Source organism: Leucoraja erinacea, chromosome 10 (assembly GCF_028641065.1).
Source record: "Leucoraja erinacea ecotype New England chromosome 10, Leri_hhj_1, whole genome shotgun sequence".
Lineage (NCBI taxonomy): Eukaryota > Metazoa > Chordata > Chondrichthyes > Rajiformes > Rajidae > Leucoraja > Leucoraja erinaceus.
In genome coordinates, this window is record NC_073386.1 from 35,636,512 (window position 1) to 35,652,046 (window position 15,535).

At 44.7% G+C, this 15,535-nt stretch overlaps 1 protein-coding gene across 6 annotated transcripts in view; it reads right to left on the minus strand.

Moving 5' to 3' along the window:
- Positions 1–15,535, minus strand: part of LOC129701029 (BMP/retinoic acid-inducible neural-specific protein 3-like) — a 116,693-nt gene that overhangs the window by 38,744 nt on the left and 62,414 nt on the right. For all 6 annotated transcript variants that reach the window (XM_055641955.1, XM_055641956.1, XM_055641954.1 and 3 more), the window contains exons 3-4: positions 6,397–6,587; positions 2,589–2,767 (exon numbers count right to left, since the gene is read on the minus strand). In XM_055641955.1, coding sequence (XP_055497930.1) covers positions 2,589–2,767; positions 6,397–6,587 — 370 coding nt within the window. The remainder of the gene's footprint in view (positions 1–2,588; positions 2,768–6,396; positions 6,588–15,535) is intronic.

Consider the following 15,535-nt stretch of genomic DNA (forward strand, 5'->3'; position numbering starts at 1 on the left):
CAAAGAGATTAAAATCAGTCTGAAGAGCATCCTCTGAGTTACTCCAGCATTTTTTGTCTAGCTCATTCCATATACCCACCACCATCTGTGTGGAAAGATGTTGCCTCTTTCCCCTGTTCACTACTGTTAAACACAGATGTTGATTGTTCCTGCTGTCCAGCCAAAGGATCAAACAAACACATTAGCCAAGCTTAGCAAAGAATGCTTCATTGCATGGATATTCAGTTAACTTCTGCAAAGTGTCCTGTCACCATAACCCTGAACCTACAGCAACACACTGGCTAAATGTTGCTCCTCAGAACATTCACCACAATACAGCAAGGCCTTCCCCATGAATGGCATGTCCAACCTCCCCAGCTTCGGAGATTTCGGGGGTGGCGCAGCCTTACAGCACCAGAGACCCAGGTTCGATAACGACCACGGGCGCTGTCTGTATACAGTTTGCATGTTCTCCTTGTGACCACGTGGGTTTTCTCCGGGTGCTCTGGTTTCCTCCCACACCCTAAAGACGTACAAGTTTGTAGGTTAATTATCTTTGGTAAGTTGAAAAATCGTCCCTAGTGTTAACAGCTGCGGCTCGCCTGCAGTCCGTCTGTCTTTACTTTTTTTGGGGGGGGTTTTTTGTCTTGTTTTGGCTAAGTTTTAGTTTATTAGGTTGTGTTATGGGGGGAGGGGGTGAAACATATTTTTTTGTCTCTCCCTTCGGGGGAATGCAACTTTTTCTTGTCGTATCCCCCTTCTCTGCCTCCGTCTGTGCTGAGGCCCAATGACGGAGCTGGCGGTCTCCAACCTGCGACTGACCTCGAGGCTCCGGAGGCAGAACCAGCCAGGACTTACCAACGCGAGGCTGGCCGTCTTCGGGGTCGAGGCAGCGGTGGCCCGACTCGCTGATGCGGCGTTCCAGCTTTCGGCAGCGGCCCGGAGCTGAGACTGCGGGACTCGGAGCTGTTGCAGCGGGACTCGGAGCTGATGCAGCGGCCCGGGGCTGGGGCTTCAGGGCTCGGAGCTGAGGCAGCGGGACTCGGAGCTGTTGCAGCGGCCCGGAGCTGAGGCTGCGGGACTCGGAGCTGGGGCAGCGGGATGCGGAGCTGTTGCAGCGGGACTTGGAGCTGATGCAGTGGGATTCGGAGCTGGGGCAGCGGGGCTCGGAGCTGAGGCTGCGGGACTCGGAGCTGTTGCAGCGGGACTCGGAGCTGATGCTGCGGGACTCGGAGCTGATGCAGCACGATTTGGAGCTGATGTAGCGGGACTCGGAGCTGAGGCTGCGGGACTCGGAGCTGAGGCTGCGGGACTCGGAGCTGAGGCTGCGGGACTCGGAGCTGGGCTGCGGGACTCGGAGCTGATGCAACGGGACTCGGAGCTGATGCAGCGGGACTCGGAGCTGATGCAGCGGGACTCGGGGCTGATGCAGCGGGACTCGGGGCTGAGGCTGTGGTGGGCCGACTCGGAGCGGAGACGGCGTTCCAGCTTTCGGCAGCGGCAACATCATCACGAAGGTCCGCTGGACTGGAAAGCGGCATCTTCGGCCTGGATCGATCGTCTCAGTGCAGAGGGAGAACAAGGAGGGAAGAGACAGAGACTAAGACTTTTGCCTTCATCACAGTGAGGAGGTGCTTAGTGAACTCACTGTGGTGGATGTTAATTTGTGTTTATTGTATGTTTTGTTATTTATTGTTACTGTGTATGTCTGCAGGCAACGTAATTTCTTTCAGACCGAAAGGTCTGAATGGCAATAAAGGAATCAAATTCAAATTCAATTCAAATAATGTATGGGGTGATTGCTGGTTGCAGCAGATTCGGTGAGCCGAAGGGCCCGTTTCCGCTCTGTATCTGTAAAGTCTAAATCTAAATCTAAAGATGCTGCCTGACCTGCTGACTGCTTTTATTTCAGATGGAGTCAAACTTCATAGCGAATTTCTCATAGTTCTCTCCCACATCGCAAGGGCTTATGGGTTGGGTAGTTATTTGGCCATTGTAAATTGCCCATTATAGTCAAACAATGCGGAAACAGGCTCTTTGGCCCAACTTGCCCACGCCGACCAACATGCCCCATCTACACTAGTCTTACCTGTCTGCTTTTGTCCTATCCATGTCCCTGTTAAATGTTTCTTAAACATTGCGATAGTATATGCCCCACCAAACTCCTCTTGCAGCTTGTTCCTTTGTGTAAAAATGTTACCCCTCAGGTTCCCATTCAATCTAACCTCCCTCACCTAAAACCCAGGTCCTCTGGTTCTCGATTCCCCAAAAGACTGTGCGTTTTACCTGATCTATTCCTCTCATGAGGAATTCCAGACTTCCAGCATCTGCAGTTTTTCTTTGGATTTTCAATGGAGAACACATGGGTATCTTTTCTTTTATGTGGAGAACGTGCTCCTTGCCAGGGAATATGTAGGTTAATTAGCCTCTGTAAATTGCATCTCGTATGTAGTGAGTGGAGGAGAAAGTGTGAATGGGTGATAAGCATGGACAGTGTGGGCTGAAAGGCCTGTTTCTGGGCTGAATCAACCAATCAACCAATATTAGTGGTGAGAGTGCTGAAGCTGAAGAACAAATACTATACAGGTGTAAAGACTAGCAAGGCTCACCTTTATTGCTGATGATGCAATCTGGATTTCATGTAACTTCCGTAATGTCGTCTCCCGGTCAATGAAATAGGAGGCAGCCAACTGATGCAGAGTATCCAAATTGATAGCAGAATTGTTATTGAGATCAGAGTTCTTATTTAACTTCTGTTTGTCCACAAATATTGTCAGTGATTCTTCCCCTGTGTATTAAAAAAAAAATTAGTAGTCAGCAAACAAGTTTGTTTGATTGCCTTGCCAGTTGGTTGATTTTATAGACATACGTGTAGAAGGCATTGACGGTTTATCTCTCGTATCTAAATTAAAATTGGTCCAAAGTTGAAACAGAAAATATTTCTGTCAAACAAAGTTGGGGAGGGCTCTCTCTTTCTATTTCACTCTCCCTACTCCCACACTAGTTTAGTTTAGTTTAGTTTAGAGATACAGTGCGGATTCAGGCCCTGCAGCCTACCGAATCCGCACCGACCAGCGATCCCCGCACATTAACACAAGCCTACAAACACTAGGGACAGTTTACACTTATACCAAGTATACACACCCAAGCCAATTAACCTACAGACATCTACGTCTTCAGAGTGTGGGAGGAAACCGAAGATCTCGGAGAAAACCCACGCAGTCACGGGGGAAACGTACAAACTCCATACAGACAGCACTCGTAGTCGGGATCGAACCCGGGTCTCCAGCGTTGCAAGCGCTGTTAGGGAGCAACACTACCTCTGCGCCACCTTGTCGCCCACTCTCAACACCACTACCTCTACCCTCTTCTTCCACTCTATACCAATCTCCCTTTCTCTCTATCTCTCTCTCTTCCATTCTGTTATATATTATCACAAAATGTTAGAGTATCTACTCTCTGCTCAACCTAAAGTAAGACATCTACTTCTGGTGACTCGTTCTACTGTTTCCAACCACACTATCCACATTCACTTGTGTAGGAAGGAACTGGAGATGCTGCCTGACCCGTTTGAGTTACTCCAGCTTTTTGTGTCTATCCACATCTATTTGATCTATTGTTGAGAATTAATACCAGAGGCCCATAGCCCAGCCTTGGGAAAAACTGAAAATGAGAAGAGAGTTAACGTTACTAAATTGCAGAAACAATAATGGAAAATATTAGAAATATTATGGGATGAATGTACACAAAGGGTGCAGGAGTAGGCCAATTGGCCCATCAAGCCTGTCTCACCACTGCTTCAGATTCTGAAGTGGAGAAAAAACCTTCTTTGTCAAAATGACGTGCTTTATCCAACTCAAACTCTTCATGCGTACATCTGTAAAGGTCCGTTAATCGAAGAGCTTGTTTTTAGTACTTTTCATGAACAATATAAATTTATCTCAAACCATAAGCAGGAAGCTCTAGTCTCACCCTGGACACTCCCTCTTCTCCTCTCTCCCATCAGGCAAGGGATACAGAAGTGTGAAACACGCATACCTTCAGATTCAGGGACAGTTTCTTCCCAGCTGTCATCAGGCACCTGAACCATCCCATCAACAACTCAAGAGCAGTCCTGAGCTACAATCCTCCTCACTGGAGAGCCTCGAACTGCCTTTAATCAGACTTTACTGGACTTTATCATGTACTCTAAGTTAATTGTGGACGGCTAGGTAGTAATCATGTATCGTCTTTCCACTGACAAGATAGCACACAACATAAAGCTTTTGACTACATCGGTACATGTGACAATAAACTAAATTGAAACCTAAAATCTTTAAACCTGGGAAAGAGGAGAGAGGATTAAGCATGGAAGTAACAGGTGGACACTAGAGAGACTTATGGTGGAACAAAGGCATGAGATTAAAGCAGAAGGTGTGTGTATCCAGTCCTGCTCCCCTGGCTTTACCTTCCACTGAAGGACAGTGAAATGCAGACCTCTTCAAAGATTCAAATCACTGGCCACCTGGGGCAAATTGGTAACACACCCAAACTTTTTCCCAACCATTATTAATATCCGAAATGGACAGTCCTGTTTGAAGCTTTTTAACATTTTTAGCCTCTCACCTAATGAAACCCTATCACTTGTGTAGGATTAAAATCACCCCTTACAATGTTCAGAAAAACAGGCCATTCAATTGGCATATTCTGTTGAAGCACAAGTATTACTATCTGCAACTACTGTGTGATGATAATTGGCTGGCTACCATTCGCAAACAGAAGACTCTCACACAGATGGATAAATGATTCCCACTGGTTGTGGAGTAGTGCAGCTGATAGAGCTGTTGTTGCGTGGGTTCAGTCCTGCCGTTGGAGCTTTCCCTGTGTAGTTTCCATGTTCTCCCTTGAACTGTGCAAATTTCTCAGTTATCTGCCACAGTGCAACAGCATGTGGGTTTGGAAGTTAATTGGTCATTGTAAATTGCCACTTATGAGCAGGTTTGGTTAAGTTTTGTTTAGAGATACAATGTGGAATAAGGCAATCGAGTCTGCGCCCACCGTTAATCACCCATACATTAGTTCTATCCTACACACTCGGGACCATTTACAGAAACCAATTAACCTACAAATCTGCATGACTTTGGAATGTGGGAGGAAACCAGACCACCCGGAGAAAACCCACAAGCACAGGCATCACCTGAGGTCAGGTGCTGTGAGGCAGCAGCTTCACTGCTGTGCCTTTGTGACACCCTATTGGCGGACACATTTGAACGCTGTTAAAATCCTTGACAACTATGGTTCCTGTCAAAGGTAGTCAGTGGTGGGACTTCTGGATTAATCTATTGGAGAATGGAAGGTCCTGGCAATGATATTAAGAGTGCAGTAAGATCTATGCTCCCCATCTGCGAGTGTGGGGAACAACCCAGACTCTGTGGTGGCAATGTAAGTGTCCAATGTACAGAAAGATAATAATAAGATGAAACCATCCCAAACCGCACATATGATAAAACATAGAAGCCATAATCCTCAATACAACACATTAGAAAGCCCATTCACAACTTCAACTAAACTAAGCTAAAACTTCAAAGTGGAGGACTTCAGATGGCCGTGAGCGAGGTTGCAGAGCTCGGAGAATGACATTAAGGTCCGGAAAGTGCTCGCATGGAAAGCCCTCAATAACATGGGGAAAATCTGGTCGTCTCGGATGTCTAAGGGTCTGAAACTGAGATTCGTCCTTGTAACTGTAGAGACCATGTTATTGTACGGGTGTGAGGCATGGACTCTCTCTCGGGCACTGTCCAAGTCGCTTGATGGTACCTATAACTGAATGCTCAGAAAAGTTCAAAATGCCAGTTGGAGGGACCACATCACCATCACCCTGCTCTATGGGGAGATTCCACCTCTGACCAAGAAGGATGAGGCTCACTGGTCACTGCCACCAACACTTAGAAATGCCAGCAAACAAGGTTGAGCTGTGGGAACCCACCCATGGAAAACGTGACCCAGGATGGCCAATCAAGACTATGCTGAAGGCGTTGATGGTAGAAGCATGTGTAGAGACAAAAGAGGAGCTTGCCAGCTGCAACAAGGACAGAGATGTGTGGTGTGTCCATTACATACAAACATAGAAAATAGGTGCAGGAGGAGGCTATTCGGCCCTTGGAGCCAGCACCAACATTCATTGTGATCATGGCTGATCGTCCCCATTCAATAACCCGTGCCTGCCTTCTCCCCATATCCCTTGATTCCACTAGCCCCTAGAGCTCTATCTAACTCTCTCTTACCGTACCTTACTCTAAGTCACCGTGCTTGTCAGAAACCAGCACCGCTGTGAGGTCATGTAACAGTTGTACAAGATATTGGTGAACTGGGATGAAGAAGAAAAAAACTTCAACAGTAACTAAGGAATATTTTGAAATGAATGTTATTGTACTTTACCTCCAAGTGTTCCAGATAGTAAGAAGTGCGTGCCATACTTCTTGATCAAGTTATCGATTATCTGTTGCGGACTTGGTCTCCGTCCTAACAAGCGGATATTTCTGATAAACTCTGGGGCTAAAGGCAAGTCCGAGCCCAAAAAGTCTCTTCTTTCCACAGCTAAATTATTCACCTTCCATCGACCAAACTCTCTGCCAACAGAAAGGGACACCATGCAAGTGAATAAAACTAAAGCATCATGCATTTGACAGACCATCTCAAAATAGTACAATGCTCAGCATATAACTCAGGAGCATCTCTGGAGAACATGGATAGTGAACATTTGGGGTCGGGACCGAAGAAGGGCCTAACCCAAAACGCTGAAGAAGGGTCTCGACACGAATCATCACTGATTCATGTTCTCAGAGATGCTGCCAGACCTGTTTAGTTAACTCCAGCAATCTTTGCCCTTGATTAATGAGCATCTGCAGTTCTTTGTTTCTCCAAGATGAACCAATGTCATTTGCCTATAGAACAACGGGTGGTGGTGTGCTGTAAGCCAGCAACTCTACTGCTGCACCTTGTGCCATCCCAATGTTGCCAAGACTGTGGGTAGGTGAAGGTAATGGCGCACTAAAGGGCCTGTCCCACTTGGCCGTCATTTACACGACAGGCCGCAAGTGACTGTCGCTCGCGTCATCATGCATCTTCATCCGTCAGCACAGCCGTCTGGAGTGCGTGATGTCATTTGAATACCCAATTTATGATATTTACCCAGTTACCCAGATATTTATGGTGATTTTCTAAAATGTTCCAGTTTCTTGAGTCGTGCTAGCAATTGGAAAACTGCAGATGCATTGCCCCTATTCAAAAAAAGAGGTGAATGAAAAGTAGCAAGCTGCAGGCCAAATTAATTTGTAGGAAGGAACTGCAGGTGCTGGTTTAAATTGAAGATAGACACTAAATGCTGGAGTAACTTGGCGGGACAGGCAGCATCTCTGGAGAGAAGGAATGGATGATGTTTTGCGTCGAGACTCTTCTTCAGTCTGAAGAAGGGTCTCGACCCGAAACGTCACCCAATGCTTCTCTCCAGAGATGCTGCCGATCCCGCTGAGTTACTACAGCATTTTGTATCACTTATCTGGTTTGCTCTTCCATTTCTACCAACTGCACCCCTTCTCATGTCATTCGTTCATCCAGCTGTAGGAGATACAACATTTGTCTTTTTAACCTCTTCCTTACCCACAATCCAGGGACCCAAGCAGTCATTGCAAGTGAAGCATCAATTCACTTTTGCACTTTCCAGTTTAGTATATTTTGGTGTTCACCACGTAGTTTTCTCTCCGAAACTGTGCCAATTTTAAAATCGCGCGTGCTTATATCCATGACGCATAAAAGGCCGGCCGACTGCTTATGGGCGGCGTGCGGCGGCACTTGGTTACGCACGGTGACGTAATCATGCATCACCACGCACGAGGTCAGGACGTCAGCGTGCAACCACAATGTGTCCATGTGCGTATGCAATATGTCACGCCGGAAGCGCGCAAGGATTTTGTGCACCACAAAGTCCTGTAGCTCTGCGCGATACCGCTCGCAACTGCATACGCCTCCGCGCTTCTCCATGCGACCATCCCGCGCTGCCCACACGCTAACCGTGCATCTCAACGCGACGATTACGTTACGTAAATGGCGTGCAAATGACGGCCAAGTGGGACAGACCCTTAAGTCAATGGAAGAAGGAACAGTATATTACATACTTGGTGTGTCAGAGTACCATAAACTATCCCTAGGGGCCTCGAGTTGAACAGATGGATTTTTATTACAGTTTGCAGACTGGAGGGAAAGAGCATGCTGCTATTTTCACACATGTTTACAAAGATAATGAGGTGCTAAGCATAGACCCAACAACCAGCCTCGGTGCATCTGATGATGCAATGCTCACGGTTGCTTTCCTCTAGTAATCAAGTAGAACCGAAAGTATTGAGTGCTGTGTAAGAAGATTGCTATATTACATTAATTAAATACTGAATTGGCAACATGCTGCAAGAGGCTGTACAGTTACAATTGAAGCCTCTTTTCAAATGACCCATGACTAAGACCATTAAATAAGTTCATGCACTTAGCCCAAAAATCACCCCACTGATGTGATAAGATAACTTTACAGATAATAAGCAGCCACTGGAGAGCTGAACTTTTGAAGGTAGATGTGAACATTAGACAATAGACAATAGGTGTAGGAGTAGGCCATTCGGCCCTTTGAGCCAACACCACCATTCAATGTGATCATGGCTGATCATCCCCAATCAAATTGTTATAATCATACTGGTAGAGCCACTGCCTCACAGTGCCAAAGGCCCGGGTTCGATCCTGACCTCGGTTGCTGTCTGTGTGGAGTTTGCACATTCCCTGGATTTCCTTCAGGTGCTCTGATTTCCTCCCCATCCCAAAGACTTGTGGGTTTACATGTTAATTGGTTTCTGTAAATTCAACTAGTGTGTAGGGAGTGAATGAGAAAGTGGGATAACATAGAACTAGTGTGAACGTGTGATCGATGATCGGCGTGGACCTGGTGGGCCAAAGGGTTTGTTTCCATGCTGTATCTTTCAATCAATCAATCAAACCAGATTACTTTGTGCATAGAACGAGTGTGAACAGGTGATCAATGGTTTGAATGGACTCCGTGGGACAAAGAGCCTGTTTGCAAATTATACCTCTAAACCAAACTAAATTCACTATTGTGTAGGAAGGAACTGCTGATGCTGGTTTAATCCAAAGATAGACACAAATGCTGGAGTAACTCAGCAGGCCAGGCAGCATCTCTGGAGAGACGAGTTGACCAGGGAGTTGCGGAGGGAACGGTCTCTGCAGAAACCAGAAAGGGGTGGAAATGGGAAGATGTGGCTAGTAGTGGGATCCCATTGGAGGTGACGAAAATGTTGGTGGATTATGTGCTGTATGGGATGGCCGATGGGGTGGAAGGTCCTGGCCTTGTTACGAATGGGGGGAGGGAGTGCTGCGTGATAGCTGGTATGGAAAACCTCATCCTGGACGCAGATGCGGCATAGACGTAGGAATTGGGAGTTGGGGATAGTGTCTTTACAGGGAAACAGTGTGGGAAGAAATGTAGCCTAGAAAGCTATGGGAGGCAGTGGGTTTGTAATTGATGTTCACCAATAGTCTGTCTCCTGTGATGGAGACGGTGAGATCAAGAAATGGTAGGGAGATGTCGGAGATGGCGCAGCGGTAGTTGCTGCCTTACACCTGGGTTCAATCCTGACTACGGATGTTGTCTATACGGAGTTTGTACATTCTCTCCGTGACCTGCATTAGTTTTCTCCGAGATCTTCGGTTTCCTCCCACACTCCAAAGACGTACAGATTTGCAGATTAAATGGCTTGGTAAATTGAGTGCAGGATGGAAATTAGTCATGAAGTTGATGAAGTCAGTGAGTTCTGCATGGGTGCAGGAGGTAGCACCAATGCAGATGTCAATGTTGCGGAGGTAGAGGTCAGGGATAGGGCTAGTGTACACCTGGAACGTACTCTACATAAAGGCAGGCATAGGTGGGGCCCATGCGAGTGCACAAAGCCAACTGCAATATACACTCAAAAGTGCATACTCACATTGTGTCTTTATTTGGCATAAACCAGCATCTTTTTAGTTAAGGTAGACAAAAATGCTGGAGAAACTCAAAGGGTGAGGCAGCATTTATGGAGTGAAGGAAATAGGCGACGTTTCGGGTCGAGATGCTTCTTCAGACTTAAGTTAAGTTTAGTTTAGTTTAGTTTAGTTTAGAGATACAAGGCAGAAAAAGGCCCTTCGGCCCACCGAGCCCATGCTGACCAGCGATCAACCCGTACACTAACACTATTTTACACACTAGGGACAATTTACAATTTTTACTGAAGCCAAATTAGCCTTGGAGTGTGGGAGGAAATCGGAACATCCGAAGAAAACCCATATCATTACAGGAAGAACATATAAACTTCGTACAAACAGCAGCCATAGACAGGATCGAACCCGGGTCTCTGATGCTGTAAGGCAGCAACTCTACCACTGTGCCACCATGCCACCCTTCTGCAGTTCCTACACTCTGAGACTTTCATGTTTTGTATCATGATTAATACAGGATTTGAAAATGAATACACTTATGAGTAAAGTAAGCTGCAGGGAGATTTAAACAAACGTATTAAAAGTGTGAATGAATGTTTCTTACAGTAGATGGATGAGGAATTGAAGGAGTTGTCATAATTTGCCCCTGACAGTTTGTGCAGTTTAGCATAATGAAAAGTTGCTTCCCATTCCTGGAGGTATTCTTTTATCTCTTTGTTACTGTTTGGCGTTGTCGGCCCAAACATTAATCATATTCCACATTTCAACTCCCGCTGACTTTTTCCACTATCATTAGTCAACCCAAGAAAATATTCCCTCTTGGAATATAACACCTAACGGCCTACTTGATTAATAGAAAAAGAACTGCAGGAGATACACAGCAGTGAATTCCATTTGTCATTCCGTTACTGGTAGCCATTTGCTCAGCCATTACATTCCGACCACATTTCTCCAAATATCAGTGTTCATTCATCCTGTAGCCTAGTCCCAACTTTCTTTGCTAATTTCCTTTTATACATTCCCCACATATTCTCATTTCGCTGTCATGACATGTTAAAATATCCACTCAAATACAAGTGTCAATGCTTGTGACACTTAGGAGATCAGATAAATACTTGGGTAAAGTATCTTTAAGACATAATTTTAATGTGATTCACTCATTCTTGCATATCCATCATTTGCTCTCGAGCTTTCTTTAGACTTCAGACTTTAGAGATACAATGCAGATACAGGCCCTTTGGCACGCCGACCAGCGATCACCCCGAACACTAGCACTATCATACACACTAGCGATAGTTTACAATTTTTTTTACCAAAGCCAATTAACCTATAAAGGGTTTCGGCCCGAAACGTTGCCTATTTCTTTCGCTCCATAGATGCTGCTGCACACGCCGAGTTTCTCCAGCTTTTTTGTGTACCTTCGATTTTCCAGCATCTGCAGTTCTTTCTTAAACACTTTTAACCTATAAACCTGTTCATCTTTGGAATGTGGGTGGAAACTGGAGCACTCAGGAAAAACCCACGTGGTCACAGGGTTCTGTGCAGACAGCAGATGTAGTCAGGATTGAACCCAGGTCTTTGGTGCTGTAAGGCAGTAACTCTACCGCTGAGCCATTGTGCAGCCCCTCTTTACATCAAAGTTTTCAGTTTCCATTATTTAATATTGTGCAAAAGACTCCTTACACTGGTTAGTTTAGTTCCTTTCCATCCTCTCAGCCTCTCTGTTCTAACCTTAAAAATAATTAGATTTTCTCCAATTTCCTATCATTCTCTAAAGTTAGAAACATAGAAACATAGAAAATAGGTGCAGGAGTAGGCCATTCGGCCCTTTGAGCCCGCACCGCCATTCAATATGATCATGGCTGATCATGAATGAACCTCACTTTTCCTTGTCCCAATTTGAATCTTAGCCTTCATGGCACATCATTGCAGGCACATAATGTTACTCAGCGCTCCCTCAACATCCTTCTGTGAGTGATCTGACATGTTAATAGACAGACAATAGCTTTCCAAAGTTAAATAATCAACTAAATAACCATTCATTAAATAACCAGAAATGTAATGCTCCTTGCCCACCACAGGTGTCAAGTTTAGACAATGAATCGTGTGATGTCTATACAGATTTTGTACGTTCTCCCTGTGACCGTGTCGGTTTTCTCCGTTTTCCTCCCACATTCCAAAACCATGCAGGTTTGTTGGTTTATTGGCCTCTGTAACGTGCCCCTAGTGTGTAGGATGCATAACTGGGATAAAGTAGAACTAGTGTGATTGTTGGTTTGGGTGGACTCGGTGGGCCAAAGTTCCTGTTTTCACGTTGTTTAAACTCTGAACAATTATAAATATAAAATTAAATCCCATTTAGATGAACTCAAGTTGTGAACATCTTCATTGTTGTAAAGAAATGCAATTACTGTTTTTTTTATGCAAGAATTTTCATTGGGGCATTAATGAATTTGAATTGATGCCAGATAGCAAACCTGATCAAGTTATTTATTTATGAATCAACATTTTATTATAGGCTATTTAGTAAATTGCCTGAACACTTGCCAGATGTGCCTTGCGGGCATGTAGGCTAATAGTGATGACTTCAATTAAAGGGGAGCTGACATTTTACATCGTATTAAAATAAGAGATGCGGTGTATAGGAAAAGTAATTAGAGTAACAGATGATTTTGAGTTCATATTTTCACTGACATTTTGTGTGTTGGTCTGCTTAATTCTAATTGCCATTCTAGCCTGTATACGAGAAGCTATGAATCCAGTGAATCTGATGATCACAATGAATGGACAGAGAACAGCACATTAACAGAGAACAGCAGTGTCAGAGGTTATGGGGAGAAGGCAGGAGAATGGGATTAGGAGGGAGAGATAGATCAGCCATGATTGAATGGCGGAGTAGACTTGAAGGGCCAAATGGCCTAATTCTACTCCTATTCCTTATGACTTCGACCGTATAACATAGAACAGTACAGCACAGGATTGGGCCCTTCAGCCCACAATGTTTGTGCCAAACAGGTTGCTGCCATGATTTTACTGAACTTTAGAGATCCAGTGCAAAAACAGGCCCTTTGGCCCACCAAGCCCATACCAAACAGCGATCACCCCATACACTTGCACTATCCTACTCATTAGGGACAATTTACCATTTTTTACCTAAGTCAATGAACCAGCAAACCTGTACGACTTTGGAGAGTGGGAGGAAACCTAAGCACCCAGAGGAAACCCACATGGTCGTAGGAAGAAACTCCAATCAGAAAGCACCCATAATCAGGGTAGTACAAAATCTCTTACACTCCACCATATCCATGAACACATAACATAGAATAATACAGTCTTGGAACTTACCCTTTAGCCCACATTGACTGTGTCAAACCTGATGCCAGGTTAAATTAATTTCCTTGGCCTGTGCATGCTCATAGTCCCTCCATTCCCTGCCCCTGTATATCAATGTGCCTATCACAAAGCCTCTTAAAGGCCATAATTGTATCTGCCTCCACATCCAGGTCGGCACGGTGGTACAGCGGTAGAGTTGCTGCCTTACAGCGCCAGAGACCCGAGTTCGATCCTAACTACGGGTGCTGTTTGAATGCTTTGTACATTCGTCCTGGGACCTTTGTTGGTTTTCTCCGGGTGCTCCGGTTTCCTCCCATGCTCCAAAGACATACAGACTTGTACGCTAATTGGCTTGGTAAAATTGAAATTTGTCCCTAGTATGTGTAGGATAGTGTTAGTGTGCGAGGATCGCTGGTCGACGCGGACCCAGTGGGCCGAAGGGCCTGTTTCCTCACACTGTATTTCCAAACAAAACTAAGCTAAAACACCCCTGTCAGTGCGTTTCAGGCACCCCCACTCTCTGTGTTTGAAAACTTCTTGCACATCTACTTTAAACTTTGCTCCATCAGAGTAAAAGGGGTGGGCCTTTCAGGACTGAGCACTGGAGAAATTCCTACCCAGAGAAGGTGGTGAATCTTTGAAGTTCTCTACCGTGGAGAATCATTTATGCTAAGATAGATAGGTTTCTATACATTCAGAGAATCAAGAGATAAGGGGATGGTGCAGGGAAATAGCACTGAGGTAAAAGATCAACCCAGCATCTTGATGGATGGTGCAGCATGTTTAACATTGGATAGTTGTTGCTCCATTTCCCAATGCACTTATATTCTTGTGCAATATTATTTTGAACAGGGAAACCTGGACTTCTTCATGAATAATTGATTCTCATGTTTTAAAATATAATTAGTAGCCTAGTTTCCTTCAGGTTTAAAATTTCTTTAGTTTTAGTTTTATTGATTTTAGAGATACAGCGCAGAAAGAGGCCCTTTGGCCCATTGAGTCCAGGACGCACACTAGTTCTATCCTGCACAATTTACAGAAGCCAATTAACCTACAAACCTGCACATCTTTGAAATGTGGGAGGAAACCAGAGCACCTGGAGGAACCCCATGTGGTCACCGGGAGAACGTACAAACTCCACATACTAAGGATATTATTCAGGGTTCATATTCAGGATAAAACCCAGAACCCTGGCATTGTAAGGCAGTAACTCTACCGCTGCGCCACTGTGCTGCCCAACTGTCTCAAATGCGTTGATTGTGACTTTAACTGTTTCATGACCTTTATTCCAGAATACTTTATTTACCTCTCATATAAAAACAAATGGAACAGCCAGGATTGGGTCAAATCTAATAGTGTCTTGACAATTAAGTTCAGAAGACATACTTAAAGACAATAAATATATGATATATTCTGGACTGAAATGATACAGAACATGCATAAGTATGAGAGTACAGGACGCAAGGTAATTTCTTGCTGATATAAAATATGCACTTGAATAGAAAGAGCTTACAGCCATATTTGTTTTTTTACATATATGTAGAACAAACCTGTAGAGATACATTTAACAAGAAAGATTGGAACCGGTGCCCAATTCTACAAATGCCTTCTAATCAGCAAAGGTCAGGTAAGGTAAAACATTAGGAAATATGTGCATTGATGGAGTAACATGTAAATTTGCTTTATTTTCTGGAATCCCATCTTAAATTTCTCTAGCTCAGTTTTCTCCTGGCCAGTGAGTAATGTAAACCTCACCTCTTTAAATAATTAGGAAAGATAATCAAAAGCTGCGTAAGAGTTTACCAGAAATTTTTGTTGGGTATCGATTATGACAGCATAGGAGACTATTCAGTCCCTTAAGTTCATGACATCTCCAAGCAGAAGAATCCCATCAGTCCCATTCCCTCTCTCTTTCCCTTGCAACCTTTTCTCCCTCGCATGCCCATCAATTCTCTTTGATTCTTTTGCTACATGCGTACACTAAAGGATGATTTTCAGGAACCTGTTAACTTGCCAGTACATGGGACGGAAAACGGAGCACTCAGGGGAAACCCATGTAGTCACAGGGAGCAAACTCCATAAAGTCAGGATCAAATCCAGATACTTGGGGCAATGAGGCAGTCACATTAACGGTTGAGGCCATGTGCTACCCACTGTGAAGTACAAGAGGACTATTTCTCATAAATAGACTATAAATAGGTCTATAAATAGGTCT